Source organism: Haliotis rubra, unplaced genomic scaffold, assembly GCF_003918875.1.
Source record: "Haliotis rubra isolate DU_JTF1 unplaced genomic scaffold, ASM391887v1 Scf175, whole genome shotgun sequence".
NCBI lineage: Eukaryota > Metazoa > Mollusca > Gastropoda > Lepetellida > Haliotidae > Haliotis > Haliotis rubra.
Window position 1 is genome coordinate 1,148,487 of NW_025765725.1, and position 25,780 is coordinate 1,174,266.

The window sequence follows — 25,780 nt, forward strand, 5'->3', positions numbered from 1 at the left end:
CTCTGATGAGTACTGATCTGGAAAATTTACTAATGAAATACAATTTTCAAATTTTTCAGGCTGTTCCACAAAAACAGAATCATCATCATCATCATCATAATGTACGAGGTAATACTTGTCCATGATGTCTCAGCTGACAATAGCGGTCTTTAGTGAGTGAGTGAGTGAGTGAGTATGGTTTTATGCCACTTTTTAGCAATATTCCATCAATATCACGGCGGGGAACACTGGAAATGGGCTTCACACATTGTACCCATATGGGGAATCGAACCCGGGTCTTAAGCATTGCAAGCGGACGCATTAACCACTTGGCTACCCCACCGACTCCTGTCTTCAGTGACACATACAACAAAAATATCTCGTTGAGTTCTGTATAAGTGACTAATGAAACACAATTTTACACAACAGTTCCACAAAAGACCAGTAAAATCCTAGTGATTTTGAACTGAACATGATTTGATCATAAGGAAATACATACACAAATTCAGCTCACTCTTTCTAATCTTTACACTAGATATTTACACAGCCAGAAATTAAGATAATTACAATTTATATGTGCATGTAGGGCTGAACAGACACCACAAATAGTTTTTATGGAAATGACATTAAAATTGCAAAAAGTTTATTTACGATGATGATGGAGGAGGCGAGTTATCATTATAAATGGTTACAGTTATAAATGGTTACAGTTATAAATGGTTACAGTTATAAATCTCAACCACAAAATCATGAATAAAATCAACACAAGAAAATCCAAACCATCAACTTTCCTTCATCCAATGTAAATCAATGATCAAAATACATACACACTGTTCGCAACTATCAAGCAGAAAATCACAAGACATGAGCACAACCATTAAATCCGATTCAGTCAATAGTTCCATCCATTTCCACAAAAATCAACCCTAAATCTGTTCTTTGCATGAAAACACCTCTGTAGATGTTCCACAACCCAGGGCCAAGTACGACACTTAGTCTGCGACACCTAGTCTCCAAGCTGGAATCATCAAGACTACAAAGAAAGCAATTTGGTCCACTGTTGTCGCTTCTTACTTATTCATGTCCGAGCATCAAACGTCTCCTTCAGCATAGGGCTCGGTGCTAGGCAATGTCCTATTGCCTAAAACCACTGCCTTGATGTTTGGTTTAAAAGATCACGCCATCCTAATGTCCATTTGGGCATCAGCTAAAAACACAGCGAGCTGAATGCTGGTCTACATCTGCAGACAAAATCTTTGACATTTTGTCATTAGGAATCCTCTTTGTGAGGAGCCATTGCGATCGTCTGCCGTGTGAAGTCGGAATAACCTGCAGTCTGTGTATTCAGGAGTTACCAAGTTAAGGGGGGGATTTGGAGGTATTGTGACAAGATTTAACAAGATTTCGATTCTCGGGCTTAGAGGCGCTTCTTTGCTAGCTCGTAAAAAATGAAACAGACAACGAATATGCTTTCAAAAATGTGAATGTACATGAGGCATTATTGGGAGGATTGAGATAGGATAGTCACCTTACCACAGGCCGTGCTTAGTGACAAATAATAGGCCTCTATATAGATCCCTACTCAGTATTATCTAAGAAAGTGAATGAGTGAGGATTAAAGTAGCTTTGAAAACTATTTCAGCTGTGTGACAGCGACATAAACACTTTACACCATGGGGCAACAAGCGTCCCTTACATCAGCAGACAGAGAGACTAGATTTAACCATAACATCATATCCTTATTCAGGCCTGGAGGTTTATACATATCCTACTCTAAAAGTTAAAGAACGCCAGATTCTTTCATGTTTCTAGTTAAACCACCATTTCCTGACCGAATGAAAGGATCAGTTGGCCCATAACTTCAAGAAGTACACATACTCATGGGTTCCAGAGGACCATGCTACCAGTGTCCATCAAATACCTCATCCCTTGAGTAGTCTGTCTCACAGTCCCTGAACCACATTCATTTCCCTACTGCCTGGTGAGTGAGTGAGTGAGCAAGTCAATGTTTCAGTTATCTCACAGCATGTCACCTGGATAAGCTAGGAGGAGGGGATGAGCATGTCACCTGGATAAGCTAGGGAGTGAGTGAGTGAGTGAGTGAGTGAGTGAGTGAGCAAGTCAATGTTTCAGTTATCTCACAGCATGTCACCTGGATAAGCTAGGGAGGAGTGAGGAGTGAGTGAGTGAGTGAGTAAGCAAGTCAATGTTTCAGTTATCTCACAGCATGTCACCTGGATAAGCTAGGGAGTGAGAGAGTGAGTGAGCAAGTCAATGTTTCAGTTATCTCACAGCATGTCACCTGGATAAGCTAGGGAGTGAGTGAGTTGAGGAGGTGAATCTCAAGCAATGTTTCAGTTATCTCACAGCATGTCACCTGGATAAGCTAGGGAGGGAGTGAGTGAGTGAGCAAGTCAATGTTTCAGTTATCTCACAGCATGTCACCTGGATAAGCTAGGGAGGGAGTGAGTGACTGAATGAGTGACTATGGTTTTATGCCGCTTTTAGCAATAATCCAGCAATATCAAGGCAGGGGACACTAGAAATGGGCTTAACCCGTTGTACCCCTGGGTCTTCAGCGTGAAGAGCGAACACTTTAACCAGATAAGCAAATGAAACAAAATGACGAGTTACTAACTTGGGTTTAAAGCCTCATTATACAACATTCCATTCATGTCAAGGTTAGTCAGTGTAATTGGGGACGTAAACTGAAGCGATGCAGAGTGAGAGAGTGAGTGAGTGAGTGAGTGAGTGAGTGAGTGAGTGAGTGAGTGAGTGAGTGAGTGAGTGAGTGAGTTTGGTTTTACGCCACTTTTAATACATTCCTGCAGTATCACGGTGGGGAACATCAGAAATAGGCTTCACATTGTACCCATGTGGGGAATGGAACCCAGGTGTTTGGCATGATGAGCGAATGCTGTAACCACAAGGCTACCCCACCGCCCCTGCAGATCAAAGACACATACTACAAAGATCCATGACCATAGTTATGTTGGTGACATACCAAGAAACGTAATCAGGATGAATCTGGGATTCGAACCACCGATCACTTAGTTCCGCAACACTGCATGGCTAACTACAGCACCTGAGATGACTTGTCAACCATGTCCCTAATTGTCTAGATACACCAAACACAGGGCCCTGACCACAGTCCATTGTGTGTGTCGTACCTGACCTACAATTGTCAGTGTTAAATCAAGCATATGAGTAAGTGTGTAATACTCCAGCTTATAACAGTAGAGAATACCAAGACTGGTCTCGCACATGCTACCCAGGTGTACAGTCCAATCAGCTCTAGTCTGTCATACAGACCCTGAAGCAAATATATCCAAGAAAGCCAATGCAAGTCCAGAACACGTAGAGCGTAAGGTCGTGGGTTCAATCCCCGGCCACGTCATACCAAAAGACGTTAAAATATAATATTTGTTGGTCCCTGCCTGACGCTCAGCATTAATGGGTAAAATAAGGGCTGGTCGGCTCAGAGTCAGTATAATGTGTCTGAGTGGTGTGTTCATGGTAAACTGTGATATCTCAGTGAGCTAGCACTATAAAACTAGCTTAAGTCTGGGCTAGTACAAGCAGCCACACATACACAAACATGCACGTCGTCATATCAGCGAAATATTCTTAAGTACAAGTTAATCCCCACTTCACCTCACCTAGAAAATGTGGCAAGTCTAGATTTCCACAGTTTCAGGAAAATGAAGAAAGTCTATGGTCTCATTTTTATAATATTTTATGATATTTTATGTGCACAGTATTATGTTCTTTTCAGAGACTAGAGGTTAGTCTAAACCAACCCGTATCAACTCACTAAACTCAGCCCATTCAGACAATTATTGAAGAACACATGCCGAGGATTAGTCATAAGAGAATCCGAACTATAACTATTAAATAAGGAATGAAATAATCCGTCTTCATGAAAATCCATACCTGTCATTATTTAGTATGTTATACAATCAGCACAGCTCAACCCTCATCCTAGCAGCTGCCAGCATCGCAAGATGCCGACTTAATTGTAACGATCAGGTGAAACTAATGAAGGCCTCCATATAGAGTTCCCCAAACTAATTCATTATCATTATATTCCAAACCAGTGCATGACAAGATTTCAACATAAAATCATTAATCAACCTGCCCTGATTGCAGCCATGCTGGTAATGACCTGGTCACACTCGCTGATGCTATTATCCCTACAACCGATTTTTACACTAATTGCGAATTATCAATAGCATTGACAGTCTATTGACATGTTTTTCTTTTATGTTACGATGCATGCAAACTAGACGATAGCTTTAAAGAATTCATTGCTCTGGGTAATTGTCCCTCTTTCTCTCATTGTATCACAATAACTGTCGTCGGGCTGGCGTTATGCTTAATCTGCCAAGCTTTGATGTTGGTAAACAGGCTGTATTATACAAGCAGTATGGCCTAGGCAGCAAGCCCACAGGACACGCGGCAACAGTAGCCAGTGATTAGTCACGCTCAACTCGGGCACTTCACCAAATACTCAGCCCGTAATAATATCGTGAAATCTAATGTTAAACGTGAACCTTTCTTTAAAGTCTTTGACGGATCATTTGTGTTCATGTCAAGCAATGTTTCTTGAATTTAAAAGGAAATTAAGATTGATAATGTTTTGAAGCAGGAAATTCTTCTTGATTGGAGTAAATCAGGGTATAATTACACAAGAATGACAGACGGGGAGCATGTTTTGCCATTTAGCGTAAATTACAACACATGATTTTCACTATTACCACTGGGAGTGAATGCTCCATGTAATTAATCTCCTTTTGATGGGTTCCTCCATCTACCAATTCCATGCTCCCACCAAACCAGACATTGTGGACATCTAATGCCCATTCAAGTCAACATTAAGAGACTTAGGACTCGATGACTCACTACAAATGAAGGTAGAAAGTTAACACTATTACAAGAAAAGGTGCAGTTTCAGATGAAATAAATAAATGGCAAATGCATTTTAAAAATCTTTCTTGGAAAAGAACAACTTGAGAAAATGAAAACCTGGGCCTAGATTTTCGAAGCTCTCTTAGCGTTAAGATAGTTGTAAGTGCCATACATTAACATTAACTTACGACTATCTTAGTGCTAAGAGAGCTTCGAAAATCTAGGCCCTGTATATTTTAAATGGCTTACCTTGCCCACAACGGAGAGACATTTGATTGGCTCATGCTCCTCCAGTTTCACCACGCCCACCCAGCCGAAGTCGTACACGTCATCGTAGATCTGCGTATTACATAGGCCCAAAGGATGTAGCTGCAACAAGATACATGAAACATGTTAAAATGGCAATTCATATATCTGCAGATGAACAATAAAAAAATCTTTATGACAGAAAATATTCAACATGATTTTCATGAAACGAAATACCTTAAAAAATTTTTACATATTTCTAAAAATGTCACTTTTAATGAATATAAACATGGTATGTTTTTTCACTTGTACAGAGAAACCATTTTAATCTGGAAACCTGCTCTTTAAACAAATTCTGACAGGTATGGTTTTTATTGGAGACGTACAATCTTACATAGTTTGGGGGTGGGGGTGGGGGGTGGTTTAAATGGTAATTTTCAATGAAAACTGTTCGTATCAGAGACTATACTGGGAGAAAGTGGAGTGGAACGTTCACTGGATGCCTGCGTGGGTTGGCTAGGCTGGGCTGAACATTGAAAACATTACATATTAGCTTTAAGCCAAAGGTTCTGCATGATAAAGATTATATTGTTGGAGAAACTGACTGACAGGAATCAGTGCTGATGCGAAGAAAGTCTCAGGGTTCCTTTTCATTATATATATATTTTTTTATTGTGAACTTTTTTTGTGTGTGTAAAATATGTTCATTTGAGAGACTAGTTGTCAGTCTAAAGGTCTCATTATAAGGATGAATGTGGGATTCCAACCATCAGTAGCGGTTCTAGTACTGCAATATAAGTATGGCTAGTAATGTGTTAGACTAATGACTACCCTTGTACCCAACTCTGTAACTCAACACACACTCAGACTGCATGGTATTACCGGTAAACCGCAATACGCTTTTCAAGCGATACATATTTTAATATTTCTTCTGAGAACTGGTATATTGGGTAGAGAACATATAATTATGAAGTTTTTGTGATTATCTTTATGGTTTGAATTAAAATCTACACAGACTTTCATTCACAACAGATGTTTCTAACTTCGCTATTCAATGACAAAACGGCATACTGTAATACTATAAATTTATGAAAAAGACAATAGAATCATTGACTATGCAACCTAAGTTTGAGATTGCTGTTATCAGAACCATAACATATATTTTTAGGGACTCACAATGTACAAAATAGGATCGACATGTATAATAAGTGTCACTCACTGTCAAACACTTAAGTTCCCAATATATCCCAATATATACGGGTACCTGGATCGCAATATATTGTAATACAATGTATTTGCCAATACACTGCCCTAACACACACCCATCCAAAATCTCTAACCCATGCAGCCAACCAACCCCCAGTCCCAAAGTCCAACACCCCCACATACCAATTTAAAAAACACAAAACCAAATGCACCCCCCCAACCACCACCACAAACACACACTCTTTCTCACCACTTTCATTGTATTTAACACACAACCTCGATGTCTAGAAACTCTTTTAACCTGAATACCTTTGAAGTCTACTTAACTATCCCACTACAGACACCAGAGATAGAGCTTGTTGATAGTATCTACATTATTGCCAAGACTGGCCGTGACTACACTTTTTAATCAGACCATCTCCAGAAGCAATAAAAAAAGATACCAATTTGAGAAATAAACTTCAGAGATATCATAAAACATGTAGATTAATCAAGATACATCTCATTCCCCTATACAGGCGAGATAATTCTCCAATATTTGGACAGGACCAGGCCCTTCCCATTTAACATTCTTTACCCAAGACTAAGCCTTTGTTGTGGTCTTTACCTACGACCTCAATTACCTGTGTTAGGTGACCCCGCACAATGCTAGAACCCCGAGGTCACCCATGGCTCAAGATCAAGTGATACTGTATTGGTGATCAGCCAGGCTAAGGACAGTGCGCCGGGTTAATGGTTTCGCCAGATGTATGGACGGTTTGATGTTGTGTTACAGAGGGTTATCAGGGATAACCTGTCTTTGTCAAGTTCCCTCTGAGGACACGGTGATCTAATTGATTGAGCAGAATGGCGGGATGAATGTACACCTGACACGCACACAGACTATGAAGTACTGATTGTCTTGGACATTTCATTAACCATCCTGCGATAAATCCCTTTAGCAATCATAGACATGGAAGACAAATCACTTGGTTGGTAGTTTCTGGCAGTTATGGTCCAGTATCACGTAGGACATGGGTACTGGCTGTCGTATTACCCCGTGGGACAGAAACCATTAATAGCCAGTTACACAATAATCAGGGGACGGTGATAGGCAATAGAATTCTCACAAATGATATATTCCTTGTAGCTTCACCTGTGAGATCTTGATGCTTGGATGACATAACATAGAATAGACTGCTAATGGCGTGATTCCATCCCTCCGACCCAGTTTGTCAGGACCTCATTATGACTGGTATCCATTTGTGATTTATTCCATATCATCAAATTAGATTTGTTACAACTGAGTCCTAAGTAACTGAAAACTTGAGGGAAGTCAGCTTCTCAGAACATGCACTTAGACAACACTGAGTGAGTGAGTGAGTGAGTGAGTGAGTTAGTTTGGTGTTACACAGCTTTTAGCAATATTCCAGCAATATCATGGTGGAGACACCAGAAATGGGCTTCACACATTGTACCCACGTGAGGAATCGAACCCGGTTCTTTGATGTGATGATAGAACACTTTAGCCACTAGGCTACCCCACCACCCCAGTGAGTGAGTGAGTGAGTGAGTGAGTGAGTGAGTGAGTGAGTGAGTAGTGAGTGAGTGAGTGAGTGAGTGAGTGAGTGAGTGAGTGAGTGAGTATCACACCATGGTATTGAACCTGGGTCTTCTGTGTGAAGAGCATATGCATTAACCACTGGGCTATCAGTCCCACAAGTATAGAGAGAGTGGGAAGTTAACATTGCTTTGACTGACAGTGTTTCAGATAATAAAACAACATGTTCAAGGATATCTTAAACTGATACAGGCCCTACAGGTTAACCACTTTGGTAAAAAGCCCAGTAAGGACACAGTCCGGACACAGATCAAACAAGGATTCGAACCTATGATTGCCCTTCAAAGGGAAGCACCTCTGCTAAGACCACTGGACCACCTACTGCCCCTCGCTCTATTTCACTCCTGTTACCCTTTATCTTGCTCCGTCGCCCCCTCCACCCTCACCAATGTTGCTGAACATGTTACAACCACCACCCACCCCCTGTCGGCCATGTTGCCACCAGGCAGTCTATTTTTGTTGAAGTCAAATACACATCTCCGCAAGATGTACATGGCTGAGGACGATAACCCAGGAATTTGGGGCCAACATCAATGACTAGGTGTTATCAATGGTAATGATGGTTATCGTTTGTCTTTATAGTGTTATCATTGGGTGATATGACAACAGATGGATCCTGGGAACCGAGCTGAATCTAAACACCTCTCACTTCTCTCTCAAGTGTTTTTATCATGTTAATCTAGCTATCAGCCCAAGGTATTTACACTACCAATGTCTAACTTGCACACAAACTTGGCACGAACTGACATTAGAAATTCACACCGGAGTGCTCTAAGTCAAACTGTGAAAACTTGGTAATTTGGACCTGCTTCAAGACTGTTACCTTGAACGTCATCAGCAGTTATTACCTATCTAATTAAGCTCAGTATTGGTTGCTTCCAGACATAATGACATCATACCAAAGTGAAAACATTCACAACTGAGAGAAGGTATATGGTAGCTATGGTATGGAACAATACACTCATAGTGGTAAAAAGCGGCTTGTCTGTGGAGTGCTATCAGTTAATGCAGCTTGTCTGTGGAATACTACAGTTAGAGCAGAGAAAAGCAGCTTGTCTGTGGAATACTACAGTTAGTGCAGAGAATAGTAGCTTGTCTGTGGAATACTACAGCTAGTGCAGAGAATAGCAGCTTGTCTGTGGAATACTTTGTGCAGAGAATAGCAGCTTGTCTGTGGAATACTACAGTTAGTGCAGAGAATAGCAGCTTGTCTGTGGAATACTACAGTTAGAGCAGAGAAAAGCAGCTTGTCTGTGGAATACTACAGCTAGTGCAGAGAATAGCAGCTTGACTGTGGAATACTTAGTGCAGAGAATAGCAGCTTGTCTGTGGAATACTACAGTTAGTGCAGAGAAAAGCAGCTTGTCTGTGGAATACTACAGTTAGTGCAGAGAAAAACAGCTTGTCTGTGGAATACTACAGTTAGTGCAGAGAAAAACAGCTTGTCTGTGGTATACTTAGTGCAGAGAAAAGCAGCTTGTCTGTGGAATACTACATTTAGAGTAGTACACTAGATAACACTATACTTTTCACAGAAGCAAATAATTCCTTTAACATTGTGAACCTTAGGAAATCTAGACTTGCTTCATTTAGGACTTAAGCACTCTAGAAAGAGATCGACAGAAGCAAAATTAATATGGTTCAGGGACTGTGAGACAGACACAAAGCGCAGAGATAAACTGCTTCTCTATGGAATACTGAAACTGGAGCAGTCAGTGAGTGAGTGAGTTTAGTTTTACACCACAATATTCCAGCCAGACCATCCAATTATCAACAGCATGAGTCTGATACATAATAGATTCTGGACCAGACAATCCAATGATCAACAGCATGAGCATCGAACCCAGATGACATATGTCCAACAAAGTGATTGGGGTAGCGTTAAAGCCTGCACCACCGAAGATCCCGTTAGTCACGAAACTGGAGCAGAGAAAAGCATCTCCACTACATACAGAAGACTACAGATGAAACCGAAAATCTCCTACACAATGGAGCAGTACAATAGCAGAAGATAAAAGTAGCTCCACACCAGAATACAGTCATACCAAGATGAGAGCCAAATGTTTCCAGAACAGTAATGCAGTCCTGTTGATACAGGGGACTAAAACAAATTAAACCTTGAGCTCAATGAATGAATTGATTACACATTTGGCTGACTGACAATCCCAGTTTTGTGGGAAGTCCACTCTGCTTAGGTGCCCTCTAATGACCACCTCGCCTTCAGAAACTTGGGTCCATGCTGTAAAGATCTAGCAGGGGTATGGATGTTGTGTTATTTTTGTCATCATCTCATGGACTTTAACCTTTTAAACATGGAAATATGCTATGGTATTTACTCAACTTGTTTTTCCTCTCACTCTGGATTTGGTATTCATTGACTGGAATTAGTCTGTCTGTGTGTTTTACTGGCTGTTCTAGTAACCTCCCCAGCTCACACACAAACACACACCTCCCTGACAGACCACACAGCTGGTTCCCAGAGCTTCCTCATTGGTGGGATCCTGTTTTTCACTCAACCTGGAGTGACCCAAATAAATCTGATATTTTCCATCTAACTAGCAGGTTGAGAGGTCAGAGCTAGAAGCAGCATGTGGCTGCCATATCAACATGGAGAACACGTGGGGGTTGAAGGGGTCTGGGCCATGGGTGGGGTTGTGGTCTGCTCAGGGGGTCGGGCTGGGTGGGATCCAAGGGATGAAGGAGTATTGAACAGCTCGGGAGAAATCTCAGAATGGCCTTGGAAAACTGTTGGAAAACTGATGCATTTTATAAACATTGAAACAAACTGAATCTGACAATATTGCTATGTCTTCTTGTGTTGTTGAATGTTCCTGAGTATGCCTGGACAACAGATTTGCAATTCTTACATCTGATCCATCTCCAAGTCACATATTCTCAATGACAGGAGTAATTTTTTCAAGATTCCACTTCCCTTGGACTATTTTCTATTTGTTTTCTCTCACAGCTTCTTTTCCTTGGACATACTTTCCCCAATGACTGGTACTCCTTACTCAAAGTCATCTTTCCTCTTTCATTAGACCTGTGTCCAGAGCAGTCTTCTAATTACCCTCAACTCTAGATGACTTTCCTCCTCCTTCCCCTTGTCTTACTTTTGTTCCCGTACATCGTATCTTAAAAGCCATTTAATTCTGCCCCTTTCCAGTTTGTCTTGCATCCCTACACTTCCCCTATCCCACAGTCCTACGTCATGCTGTATTCCCTTCCCCCTATCCCAGTCACACTTTCTGCTGCATCCTCTGCCCCTATCCCAGTCCCACTTTCTGCTGCATCCTCTGCCCCTATCTCCCAGTCCCACATCATGCTGCATCCCCTTCCCCCTATCCCACATAACGCTGAATCCCCTTCTCCCTATCCTACATCATGCTGCATCTCCTTCTCCTATCCCACATCATGCTGCATCCCCTTCTCCTATCCTACATCATGCTGCATCCCTTTCTCCTATCCCACATCATGCTGCATCCCCTTCTCCTATCCCACATAACGCTGAATCCCCTTCCCCCTATCCTACATCATGCTGCATCCCTTTCTCCTATCCCACATCATGCTGCATCCCCTTCTCCTATCCCACATCATGCTGCATCCCCTTCTCCTATCCCACATAACGCTGAATCCCCTTCCCCCTATCCTACATCATGCTGCATCCCTTTCTCCTATCCCACATCATGCTGAATCCCCTTCCCCTATCCCACATCATGCTGCATCCCTTCCCCTATCCCACATCATGCTGAATCCCCTTCCCTATCCCACATCATGCTGCATCCCCTTCTCCTATCCCACATAACGCTGAATCCCCTCCCCCCCTACATCATCCATCCCTTTCCCCTATCCCACATCATGCTGCATCCCTCCCCTATCCCCATCATGCTGCATCCCCTTCCCCCACATCATGCTGCATCCCTTCCCCTATCCCACATCATGCTGCATCCCTCCCCCTATCCCACATCCTATCCTTCACATCATGCTGCATCCCCTTCTCCTATCCCACATCATGCTGCATCCCCTTCTCCTATCCTACATCATGCTGCATCCCTTTCCCTATCCCACATCATGCTGCATCCCTCCCCCTATCCCACATCATGCTGCATCCCTCCCCCTATCCCACATCATGCTGCATCCCCTTCTCCTATCCCACATCATGCTGAATCCCCTTCTCCTATCCCACATCATGCTGCATCCCCTTCTCCTATCCCACATAACGCTGAATCCCCTTCCCCTATCCTACATCATGCTGCATCCCTTTCTCCTATCCCACATCATGCTGCATCCCTCCCCTATCCCACATCATGCTGCATCCCTCCCCCTATCCCACATGATGCTGCATCCCCTTCCCCCCTATCCCACATCATGCTGCATCCCTTCTCCTATCCCACATGATGCTGCATCCCCTTCCCCTATCCCACATCATGCTGCATCCCTTCCCCTATCCTACATCATGCTGAATCCCCTTCCCCTATCCCACATCATGCTGAATCCCTTCCCCTATCCCACATGATGCTGAATCCCCTTCCCCCTATCCCACATGATGCTGCATCCCCTTCCCCTATCCCACATCATGCTGCATCCCCTTCCCCTATCCTACATCATGCTGAATCCCCTTCCCCCTATCCCACATCATGCTGCATCCCCTTCCCCTATCCCACATCATGCTGCATCCCCTTCCCCTATCCCACATCATGCTGCATCCCCTTCCTCCTCTCATAGTCCCCCTTTCTCCAATGTCCAAGGTCAGTGTTGAACTCGGACAAAACAGCAAAGAAGAGCTGACATTTTCTCAGTCCATGTCACAGACAGCATAAACCATTACCATCTCATAATATGCAAGATGAGAATAAGTACAGCACCCCAGACTGTGATCCGAGAGAGATATTGATTACAGGCTTTTTCATTCCACAATAAAAATCCCAAAATACCATACATCCTCCCATGTCTTACTCAACATTTTCAATTCTCATTTTTCATCCACTTCAAATGAAACATCAACCCCAAAAATTCATAGCAGCCATAAAAATGCCCCCTGCAGGCATTCTCTGAACAAAAACACACTCCAACAAAGAAGCCAGCATAAACATAAAAGATTGATATATGAAAGTGTTATGTCACAGTAAGCCAGGGGTTCCAATCTGACATAACAAGGAAATACCCTCCGGACCTCTCTCCGGTGAGGTCACAGCGTCCACCTACACCCCATTAAGTCACATTACCTGCAATTACAGCTAAAATATATAGAGTTATCAGAAAAATAACATGTTATCACAAATGTGCCCACCACTGCAAGCTGATAGCAGGCCCCCTGACCATGTGCTGCTATTTGTTCTGTTGGTATGTGGGTCGGTGGGGTAGCCTAGTGGTTAAAGCATTCGCTCATCATGCTGAAGATCTGAGTTTGATTCCCCACATGGGTACAATGTGTGAAGCCCATTTCTGGAGTCCCAAGCCGTGATATTGCTTGAATATTGCTAAAAGTGGCATAAAACCATACTCACTCACTCGCTCACACAACTTGACTTGCATTTGACAGGCAACAGGACATATAAACAAGGAGAGGTTTTCACCTTCAGTTTTACATTCCGTGTTGAATGAAATACACAATCACAATAACACCAGATTTAAGGAAATAAGATTTTCACTAAATTGGTCTGCGAGGGAAATGGGTTTGGAATTGTAGATAAATCCCGAACACACAAACTCGAATACATGTAGTGCAGCCCTATGAAGGAAATGTCATATGCATTATTCAACTGAGAACATGTAAGGTATCACTTACACTGCCATCAAACCACACACTGTAAGGAGATATTTTCCTCCCATTAAACCCATACAAGTGCCAGGCCTCCTGGCCTATCAAAGCCTAATTTACCAGACCTGAGGCAAACTGATCCAATCATTGTACAACCCCAAATGGCCATGTTGTGAGGGTGATAGGACGTATTAACCCGATTCCTGCCTGCTGCCGGGGACCACAGGCCACACTGAAGGTCAACCTGGTACACAGATTTATTTACAATTTTATGTAAATGCTTTCACAAGCCAGAGCTAAAATGGACAAAAAGGGGAAGTGGGGGAAATCTGTACTGGGAGTAGTGAGGAATGGAGGGTAGTTTTGCACTGAGAAGAAGTGGGATATTGAGGGTGATCTTGTGTTGGAAGACAGGGATGTGAAGTGTAATGTGGAAAGGGGGACATGGAGTGTGATATGCAATGGGATATAGATGTCCTTAGTCTGTCTCACAGTCCCAGAACCACATTATTTTCCATACTGCCAAGCTCTATCTGCAGTGCTAAATCCCTAAATAAGCAAGTCTAGATTTCCTCAGGTTCAGGCTCTGGGGCTCCTTTTGAATTTAAATGGGCTTGTTTGTTATTATCAAAATTATATATATTCAGAGACTAAGCATTAGTGTAAGAGGTCCTGGCCGGGAGGGAATATGGAGGTGATCCTGTCCTTGGCAGAAGGTGGATACAGAGAATGATACTGTCCTGGGAGAAGAGGGATACGGAGGATGATACTGTCCTGGGAGAAGAGGGATATGGAGAATGATACTGTCCTGGGAGAAGAGGGATACGGAGGATGATACTGTCCTGGGAGAAGAGGGATATGGAGGATGACACTGTCCTGGGATAAGAGGGATATGGAAGATGATACTGTCCTGGGAGAAGAGGGATATGGAGGATGAGACTGTCCTGGGAGAAGAGGGATATGGAGAATGATACTGTCCTGGGAGAAGAGGGATACGGAAGATGATACTGTCCTGGGAGAAGAGGGATATGGAGGATGAGACTGTCCTGGGAGAAGAGGGATATGGAGGATGATACTGTCCTGGGGAGAGAAAGGGATATGGAGGATGATACTGACCTGGGAGAAGAGGGATAATGGAGGATGATACTGTCCTGGGAGAAGAGGGATATGGAGAATGATACTGTCCTGGGAGAAGAGGGATACGGAGGATGATACTGTCCTGGGAGAAGAGGGATACGGAGGATGTGACTGTCCTGGGAGAAGAGGGATACGGAAGATAATACTGTCCTGGGAGAAGAGGGATACGGAGGATGAGACTGTCCTGGGAGAAGAGGGATATGGAGGATGATACTGTCCTGGGAGAAGAGGGATACGGAGTATAACACTGTCCTGGGAGAATAGGGATATGGAGAATGATACTGTCCTGGGAGAAGAGGGATACGGAAGATGATACTGTCCTGGGAGAAGAGGGATATGGAGGATGAGACTGTCCTGGGAGAAGAGGGATATGGAGAATGATACTGTCCTCGGAGAAGAGGGATATGGAGAATGATACTGTCCTGGGAGAAGAGGGATACGGAGGATGATACTGTCCTGGGAGAAGAGGATAATGGAGGATGTTACTGTCCTGAGAAGAGAGGGATAAGGAAGATGATACTGTCCTGGGAGAAGAGGGATATGGAGGATGAGACTGTCCTGGGAGAAGAGGGATATGGAGGATGAGACTGTCCTGGGAGAAGAGGGATACAGAGTATAACACTGTCCTGGGAGAAGAGGGATATGGAGAATGATACTGTCCTGGGAGAAGAGGGATACGGAAGATGATACTGTCCTGGGAGAAGAGGGATATGGAGGATGAGACTGTCCTGGGAGAAGAGGGATATGGAGGATGATACTGTCCTGGGAGAAAAGGGATACGGAGGATGACACTGTCCTGGGAGAAGAGGGATATGGAGGATGAGACTGTCCTGGGAGAAGAGGGATACGGAGGATGACACTGTCCTGGGAGAAGAGGGATACGGAGGATGACACTGTCCTGGGAGGAGAGGGATATGGAGAATGATACTGACCTGGGAGAAGAGGGATATGGAGGATGATACTGTCCTGGGAGAAGAGGGATATGGAGAATGATACTGTCCTGGGAGAAGAGGGATACGGAGGATGACACTGTCCTGGGAGAAGAGGGATATGGAGGATGACACTGTCCTGGGAGAAGAGGGATATGGAGTATAATACTGTCCTGGGAGAAGAGGGATATGGAGGATGATACTGTCCTGGGATAAGAGGGATATGGAGGATGATACTGTCCTGTGAGAAGAGGGATATTGAAAATGATACTGTCCTGGGAGAAAAGGGATATGGAGGATGATACTGTCCTGGGAGAAGAGGGATACGGAAGATGACACTGTCCTGGGAGAAGAGGGATATGGAGAATGATACTGTCCTGGGAGAAGAGGGATACGGAGGATGACACTGTCCTGGGAGAAGAGGGATATGGAGGATGACAGTGTCCTGGGAGGAGAGGGATAAGGAGAATGACACTGTCCTGGGAGAAGAGGGATACGGAGTATAACACTGTCCTGGGAGAAGAGGGATACAGAGGATGTTACTGTCCTGGGAGAAGAGGGATATGGAGGATGATACTGTCCTGGGAGAAGAGGGATACGGAAGAAGATACTGTTCTGGGAGAAGAGGGATATGGAGGATGATACTGTCCTGGGAGAAGAGGGATATGGAGGATGACACTGTCCTGGGATAAGAGGGATATGGAGGATGATACTGTCCTGTGAGAAGAGCGATATTGAAAATGATACTGTCCTGGGAGAAAAGGGATATGGAGGATGATACTGTCCTGGGAGAAGAGGGATACGGAAGATGACACTGTCCTGGGAGAAGAGGGATATGGAGATTGATACTGTCCTGGGAGAAGAGGGATACGGAGGATGACACTGTCCTGGGAGAAGAGGGATACGGAGGATGACAGTGTCCTGGGAGGAGAGGGATAAGGAGAATGATACTGACCTGGGAGAAGAGGGATACAGAGGATAATACTGTCCTGGGAGAAGAGGGATATGGAGGATGATACTGTCCTGGGAGAAGAGGGATATGGAGGATGACTGGGAGAAGAGGGACTGTCCTGGGAGAAGAGGGATATGGAGTATAACACTGTCCTGGGAGAAGAGGGATACAGAGGATGTTACTGTCCTGGGAGAAGAGGGATATGGAGGATGATACTGTCCTGGGAGAAGAGGGATATGGAGGATGATACTGTCCTGGGCGAAGAGGGATATGGAGAATGATACTGTACTGGGAGAAGAGCGATACGGACAATGATACTGTCCTGGGAGAAGAGCGATACGGACAATGATACTGTCCTGGGAGAAGAGGGATATGGAGAATGATACTGTCCTGGGAGAAGAGGGATATGGAGGTTGATACTGTCCTGGGAGAAGAGGGATACGGAGGATGATACTGTCCTGGGAGAAGAGGGATACGGAGGATGTTACTGTCCTGGGAGAAGAGGTAATAGGTTAATGTAGGACATTCAGAAATTGGGCTAAGCATCATTCTCTACAACATAGACTGCAGCTAACGGGCAACTCAAAATTACAAATCCCATGATGCAACACTGGACACTGAAGACAAGACATGTCTCTAGATAACAAGTTCAACTGGGTAAAGTCTTATTGATCATGACACTTGTCCTGGATGTAAAACAGAGACCTGCTCATCTGAAACCGGCCAGGACACCAAGGTGCTGACTTGCCTCATCCTCTGCTGGTAATTCAGATTGTTGCTGTATCTAAAGTGTGAGCACTTACAGGACAAGTCATTCTATGTCTTTGTCATGAAACACAGCAGCTGATACAGTTTATAACCTCTCAAAAGTCAATAATTTATACTATTTAATATGAGCTTCATATTGGAACCCTGTCAGAAAAGACAGACAGGGCTCCAGATAATTTTTCAACATCAGGAGTATGTACTCCTTATTTTTTCAATAAAGGAGTACTGGAAAAACTTAAGAGTATATTTAGAGTACTGAATGAAAATTAGTAATCAGTATTCTTGTGTTTCTTTTGGTATATGCTCCACAACATTGCTTCTCTTGTGTAAACAGGTCAATAAACAATAAAACAATACTTTTTCATATAAATACATCTGTAAATGATTCGTACACCATTGCTGTGGTGCGTATCTGCTACGTTTTCAAAATTATTTCCTATCGTATCGTGCATATTTTTTATACGTACATACGTCGATACTACCCTTATCTGGAGCCCTGGACAGAAGAGGATACAAAATATTTTTTTCTCCTTGAAAAATCAATATTTTGAAGTGACTGCATGTGATCATTGTATTGTGTTGATATTAGACATTCCTTCTTCTAACCATTGATAATGTGGGTATATTATCCCTGCAATGTCAATATACAGAAATCGAGGAATTCGTTATCTCCAGATGGTAATGACTCAATAAATCAGTAATCACAGTAATACTTCAGTTACAAACCTGATAGAAAATATATCTTGATACTTAAAGTATAAAAACATATATCATTGCAGTATTCTAACCAATCAGGGCAGTGGAGTAGCTTAATGGTTAAAGTGTTCACTCATCACACTGAAGACCCGGGTTCGATTCCTCACATGGCTACATTATGTGAAGCCCATTTCTTTGGAAAATGTCTGTCCATTGGTTTAGAAATACCAAAAAGTCTAGCCCCAAGGGACCACAAATATACTGAGTCATTCAGGGCGATAGGGTAGCCTAGTGGTTTGTATGATGATAATGTGTGATGATAATGATGTTAGTGATAATGATAATTGTGATAATGATGTTAGTGATAATGATGATGATGTTAGTGATAATGATAATGATGATAGTGATAGTGATAATGATGATGATGTTAGTGATAATGATGATGATGTTAGTGATAATGATGATGATGATGATAATGATGATGATGATGTTAGTGATAATGATGATAATTGTGATGATAATGATGTTAGTGATAATGATGATGATGTTAGATAATGATGATGATGATGATGATGTTATGATGATGATGATGATAATGATGATAACTGATGATGATGTTAGTGACAATGATAATGAAGTGATTGTGATGATATTGCTACTGCTGCAGCTGTAATTGATGATGATATGATGATGTTAGTGATGATGATGATGACAGTGCTGATGCTGATGATGATGTTATGTGATAATGATGATGATGTGATAGTGATGATGATGATGTTAGTGATAATGATTGATGATGATGATGTTAGTGATGATGATGATGTTAGTGATGATGATGTTAGTGATGATGATGATGATGATGTTAGTGATGATGATAATGCTGATGTTAGTGATGATGATAGTGATGATGATGATGTCAGTGATAATGATGATGATGTTATGATGATGATGATAATGCATGAGTGCTGTTATGATAATGATGATGTTAGTGATGATGATGATGTTAGTGATGATGATGTTAGTGATAATGATGATGTTGCTGCTGATTAGTGATGATGATGTTAGTGATGATGATGATGATGATGATAATGATGATGTTACTGCTGCTGCTGATGATGATGTGATGATGATGATGATGATGATGTTAGATGATGATGATGATGATGATGATAGTGATGATGATGATGATGATGATGTTATGATGCTGATGATGTTGATGGTGAGATGCTGATGATGATGATAATGATGATGTTAGCTGCTGCTGCTGCTGATGTTAGTGATGATGATGATGTGATATGATGATGATGATGATGATGATGATGATGATGATGCTGATGATGATGATGAGTGATGATGATGATGATAATGAGTGATGATGATGTCAGTGATAATGATGATGTTGTTAGAACTGCTGCTGCTGCTGATGTTAGTGATGGTGATGATGATGATGATGATGATGATGATGATGATGATGATAATATTAGAACTGCTACTGCTGCTGATGACAGTGATAATGATGATGATGTCAGTGATAATGATGATGTTAGTGCTGCTGCTGCTGCTGCTCTTGCTGATGACGAATAATCACATGGCCACAGGGCTGCCATTCCTGTCCCACCATATAACCTGATAGTAAATCTCTCTGATTCCCCAACAACTCCATGCCCTGCAAGTATCAGAAGCACGTCCCATCCTATCCCCTGTTCCCATCTGACAGCGAACATACATCTCAATTAGAAAAGCATCCTGGGACTTGTCCGACCACAAAATGCCCATTCAACTAAAATGAACTGTGACAGAAAACACCAATCTGGCCCTGGATGGACAACACAGGTAGTAAAGCAGCCGCTCACTTCAAAGCCTGCTACTATTCTAGGAGAAATCATTGCTTTAATCCGACTAAACTCTCGGCATGCGATTCATTACCCACGGCCTGTGGAGAAAGCAGCAGCCATCAGCTCGAGAAGAGATTACAGCAGACTTGAGTATCACCTGTGCCCAGCTTTCTTTGATGTGACGGCAAGGAGCTGATTAAGCCCTATTGTTCTCACCTGCACTGCTTGGGCCAAATATATCAGTCACAGGACCACGTTTTATGGACAGAGAGAAAAACTCACACCTTGGCTATTCTCTTTGAAAATATTCTTGTCGCTCACATCAATGGTGGAGTTTCCTCGTAAGCTTTACCTCTGACGTAACCATTCGCTAAAAAGCAGCATTTTTTAATTCTTTTGAGGACTTCTTATAAATGGAATCCATCTAACATTCTGTCGTAAATTCTCTTTGATATATTCTATACTGGTTTCAAGGGATGAATATTTCACAGCCTTCTCCCCGGGATGTTTCAAGTGATATAGATCGCTCTGAAGAGAGTCAACAGCTTTGAGCTTTCTTTAACAACAGCACAAATAGACACAGAAAAAAATCAAATGGGGTTTGATGCAAAACATCCATTACGTTTCTAAAAGCAGTTCAAGGAGAGACAATTGAAACAAAATATAGTCAGCAATCTTCGTCACATTAAACACACTGCCTGATGCCATTGACTATCCTGAAGTTTTTGTGCCTTCTTTTCCTTGAACGCTTAACAGACCATCTTTTTATGCAGCAAAAAGAATGATATCGATCATGTCTCATGTGTGAGTTAGCGAGTCAGAAAGTGAGTGAGTAAGTGATTGAAAGTGAGTGAGTGAGTAAGTGAGTGAGCAAACAGGTGTACAAGCGAGTGTACTAGAGTGAATGAGCGAGTGTGGGTGAGTGAGTGAGTGAGTTTGGTTTTACACCACTTTTTGCAATATTCCAGCAATATCACGGCAGGGACACCAGAAATGAGTTTCACACATTCTACCCATGTGGGGAATCGAACCCGGGTTGCCGGCATGACAAATGAACATATTAACCACTAGGCTACCCTATCACCCTGAGTGAGTCAGTATATTTGTAGTCCCTTGGGGCTAGACTTTTTGGTATTTCTAAACCAATGAAGAATTCTTTTAAAACTGCTGTTAAGAATTTCACAATCTTACACTGAAAACCGTAGTGTTTTGGAAGCAGACATATAGTGAGTGAGTTTAAGTCACGCTGACAATATTTCAGCCATATTGTGATTCAACATAGAAAACCTTCTCCAGTGTCTTTTGATCTCAAATACATCAATAGGAGTCAATAAAAATTCAAAACCTCAACATTGCCACAAGTTCCAAATAGTTTGGTTGATAAAAAGTATTTTAAATGCTAAATATAGTATTTACTCGCTAAAAACCTTGTAACCATAATTAAGAAAAGCTCAACACATATCGGTCCAGAACTGAAAAACTCAATCTGCTACATGCTACATTGATGAAAACCTTCAAACCTCACCACAACAGGCTGCAATACAACAGTTGGAAGTCATTATGTAATTTATGAGCGGAGATGTGTGAAGAATTTGGCAAATGTGCCCCATTGATGTCACCCTGGAAAATAGCAACTCCTTGCATTCCAGCTGTTTATACCAGCTTTGATGTTGTGCACTCAGCGGCACTCCCTGCCTTACTCCCACCGTCACGACTACACGTCGCACCATACATCACAACTGCATAGAAAAACATACTAGCACAATGACTTTGGAATATCCTGGTGTTGTTGGAATAAAAGAAAGTGATACACTAACTGGTTTGTCATAAGGTGTGATGAAACCATTGTCTGTTGTCGTGTCCAGATGAGAAAATAATTCACCCAAAGACTCATTATAGTTGAAAATTGTTTAAACAGCCTTGCACTGGTAGCGTGAAAAAAGGAACGATGTCCTTAATTTTCTGATGACAATTGTCAAATTTACTCTATTTAAAATACGAACATATACATGTACGCCAGCTTTCGATGTGATCAGAAAGGAAATAAGTAAAGTTTACAATATCAAGAGAACACATGCCATCTTTTCTTGTAATTTTTCCAAATTTGTTGGATTCTGGTCCGATTGCCTTCAACTGTTTGATTGACATGAACCTTAGAACCTGTTCATTTTCTCACAGTGTCATCTGCTATAATATGCTTGTCAATCTGGGATATGCCAAGATTTTTATACAAACGCATGGATTTATATTTAGCTGTTATTTGATGTCATGTTTTAGCACCTTAAAAAGATGAATAAAAAAAAAGATGAATAAAAAAAAAGAAAAAAAAGAATGAGCTTGAACCTGGGTCTTTGGTGAAGTGAGTGAACACTTTAATCACGAGGCTACCATCCTGTAGAAGAGTGAGTGAGTGAATGAATGAGTGAGTAAATCCCAGAGTGGTTTAGGCAATGGAAGGCTGCTACTTTGGTGCTATTATGAATATGTTCACATGACAAGCTGATCCCTGCCCTAAGAGGGGATATGACTCTGTTTAGCTCTCTTTGCAGCATCAAACATGGATTTCTTTAAATTCTTGTAAAACATCCAATGTGCTGGGTATATTCCAGCAATATCATGGCGGCACACCAGAAATGGGCTTCACACATTGTACCCATGTGGGGAATAAAACCTGGGTCTTCGGTGTGATGAGCGAACGCTTTAACCACTGGGCTACCCCAACGCCCCACAGATCGAAGACACATACTACAAAAATTCATGACCATAGTTATGATGGTGACCTACCAAGAAACGTAGTCAGGATATGAATCTGGGATTCGAACCACTGATCACTTAAATCATGCTTTAACCACCAGGCTACCCAACCAGCCCATAGGACACTGTAAACTGGTACAGTAACACTTCACAATACATTTCTATATTACACTGAGCATGTCCAGTCTATATCACCTTGACTGGGATTGATTAAACAAAAATACAGATATTCCGTAATCCTGTGTCCGGCCTGTAACTAACACTTTCATGTTACAAGCAGTGGAGAGGTTCGTGGTTATCTGTCCAGTACAGCGCTGTGGTTAAATACCTAGCCAGGCTAATATCACCAAGACACAACTGGACCTTACAGTATCCCACCAGTCTTCTGATACCACAACACATTAGCCTACTGCCCTGCTGTTCTAAGGAATGTATAATTGTGAGTTGGCTTTAAGACTCACTGCTTTCATCAGGTAGTATTTCAGGCAAAGCACAGGTGTTGGCTTCATATGGGAGGACAGCTCAAAGTGATGCCCTTCTTATACATGTACCCCTCTTGTGAGTGAGTGAGTGAGTGAGCGGGCCAGCTAGCAAGCTTAATGAGCACTCAGCAATATTCCAGCTATATGGCGGCGGTCTGTAAATAATTGAATCTTGACCAGACAATTCAGTGATAACAGCATGAGCATTGATCTACACAACTGGGATACGATGGCATGTGTCAACCAAATCAGCGAGCCTGACCACCCGATCCCGTTAGTCGCCTCTTACGACAAGCATGGGTTACTGAAGATCAATTCCAACCCGGATCATCATGGGTTTACCCGTCTTGTGAAATTCGCAGGCAGGTATGGTCCTGACAAACCTAGCAACATAATCAGGGCAATTCTGAGAGTCAAAAATGTCACCCAGCTACAAATATTTGTGCCAAACCAGAGGTCGATAGCATGAGTACAATTTACACGGCCAGGTCAACATAATCTACAACCAGTCTAGTTTATCCAATATATATATAGTCTTGAGTGACATTAATAATTGATCCAATGTTCGTAGGTAAACAAGCTAATGTCCTGCCACAACGACGTCTTAAAGTATCCCGTTTCTCTGGATTTCCAACAATGTTGTTGCCAGTCTTTAGTAATGGTAGCAGTGACAAACAGATCAGAATTACTTTTTTTGATCAAGTATTCCACTCATAATACCTTAATCTTTTGATCCGTTATCAAACACGCCATCTGTCCATATATGTTTACATTGTAAAACAGTCCAAATGACAATGTCGGCAGGTCAAAGCAGGTGCCCCATAACTGAAGTCTCATCTTCAACATAAAGCCATCCAATCCCTCTCCTTTCCCTTGCAGAGCCTCAGCCAGCAGATAACAGCCCTCTCATTTACACACGCATGTGACTTCTCATAGCTCAGTCCACAAAAAGCCGTCCGCAGCTATGCCTATTATTTACAAGATCAAACGCAATGGGTAAGGGATACTGTCATTCGACTTTACACGCCCTTTACCCCCCACCGATTCTGTCCTTGTCTACCCTGCAAATAAAAATGCCTTCAAAATAACAATGCACCATTCTGCATCCATACGGACCGTTCTGGAATTAAGGGGATTATTTATAGTTTTTGTTATTTCTTTATTGTTCATTTCAAAACATCAAAACACTCGTTTATGGTGCTTGTACTTTCAGCGAGTTGACGGAATCAGTTGGGTTGATATATTCATTGGCAGGAGCCTGGAGAATAACCTGACAGGGAGGGAGACTACTTGGTCTTGCTTGTGGGGATCCTCAGATTCCCTCCACCATAATTTGTCCTCCATATCACAGGATGGCATCGGTCAATCTGGTACTTTGATTTGGGTCAGGTCACAAAAATATTTGAGAAAATAATTTTGTTGACTTACTGCTTTGCGATCAATCACTTTCTCTGTTTCTGAACTAATCTTGTTCATATGGATAGAAAAAAAATTCACCCTGCTTTTGGAAATAAACAGAAACTGCTGGACTGAAACAGTAAAGAATATACCCCTATATAGACTATTCAAACACATCTGCAGACACTCCTTGGATATTACCGAACCTTGATATTCCAAGGACATCAACATCCCTTGACATTCCTAGGACATCAACATCCCTTGACATTCCCAAGACATTAACAACCCTTGATATGTCTCGGACATCAACCGTTCTTGACATTCCTAGGATATCAACCACCCTTGACATTCTTGGACATTAACCACAGTCTATATTCTTTGGACATCAACCACCCTTGATAGTCTTTGGACATCAACCACCCTTGATAGTCTTTGGACATCAACCACCCTTGATAGTCTTTGGACATTGACCACCCTTGATAGTCTTTGGACATTAACCACACTTGATATTCTTTGGACATTAACCACACTTGATATTCTTTGGACATTAACCATAACTGACATTCCTAGGACATTCCCAGGACATTACCCACCTGGACATTCCAAACGCATTAACAGCTACACTGTCTGGTTGTTTTCTAAATGAAATGTGTCGTGTTAAAATGATGACAAAACATTTTCTATTCATCACAAAAAAGCATGTTTCTCAACATTAAGCACACAAGCCAGACTTCTTGTCATTCATCAAGAACACGAAATGGCTTCTTTTTTGTTACTATCTGCAAACATTTCCAGTCAATTTAATTCTCTTTAATGTTGCCACATAAAAGCTGGGTTTACACACTGGTTCATGCCTGAAGTGTCACTGCCGCTATGAAGGTAGACGGGGGACCTACAGTACCTGTCAAGGTAGATGGGGGACCTGCAGTACGTCAAGGTAGACGGGGGACCTACAGTACGTGTCAAGGTAGATGGGGGACCTACAGTACGTGTCAAGGTAGACGGGGACCTACATTCACTCACCAAGGTAGGCCGGGGGACCTACATTCGTGTCAAGGTAGATGAGGGGACCTACAGTATGTGTCAAGGTAGATGGGGGACCAACATTCACCTACCAAGGTAGATGAGGACC

General features: G+C 42.3%; 1 protein-coding gene across 1 annotated transcript in view; it reads right to left on the bottom strand.

Moving 5' to 3' along the window:
- The window catches only part of LOC124272963 (E3 ubiquitin-protein ligase ZNRF3-like), a 78,806-nt gene that overhangs the window by 23,310 nt on the left and 29,716 nt on the right, over positions 1-25,780 (bottom strand). The window contains 1 exon segment of the mRNA XM_046708204.1: positions 5,137-5,256. Coding sequence (XP_046564160.1) covers positions 5,137-5,256 — 120 coding nt within the window.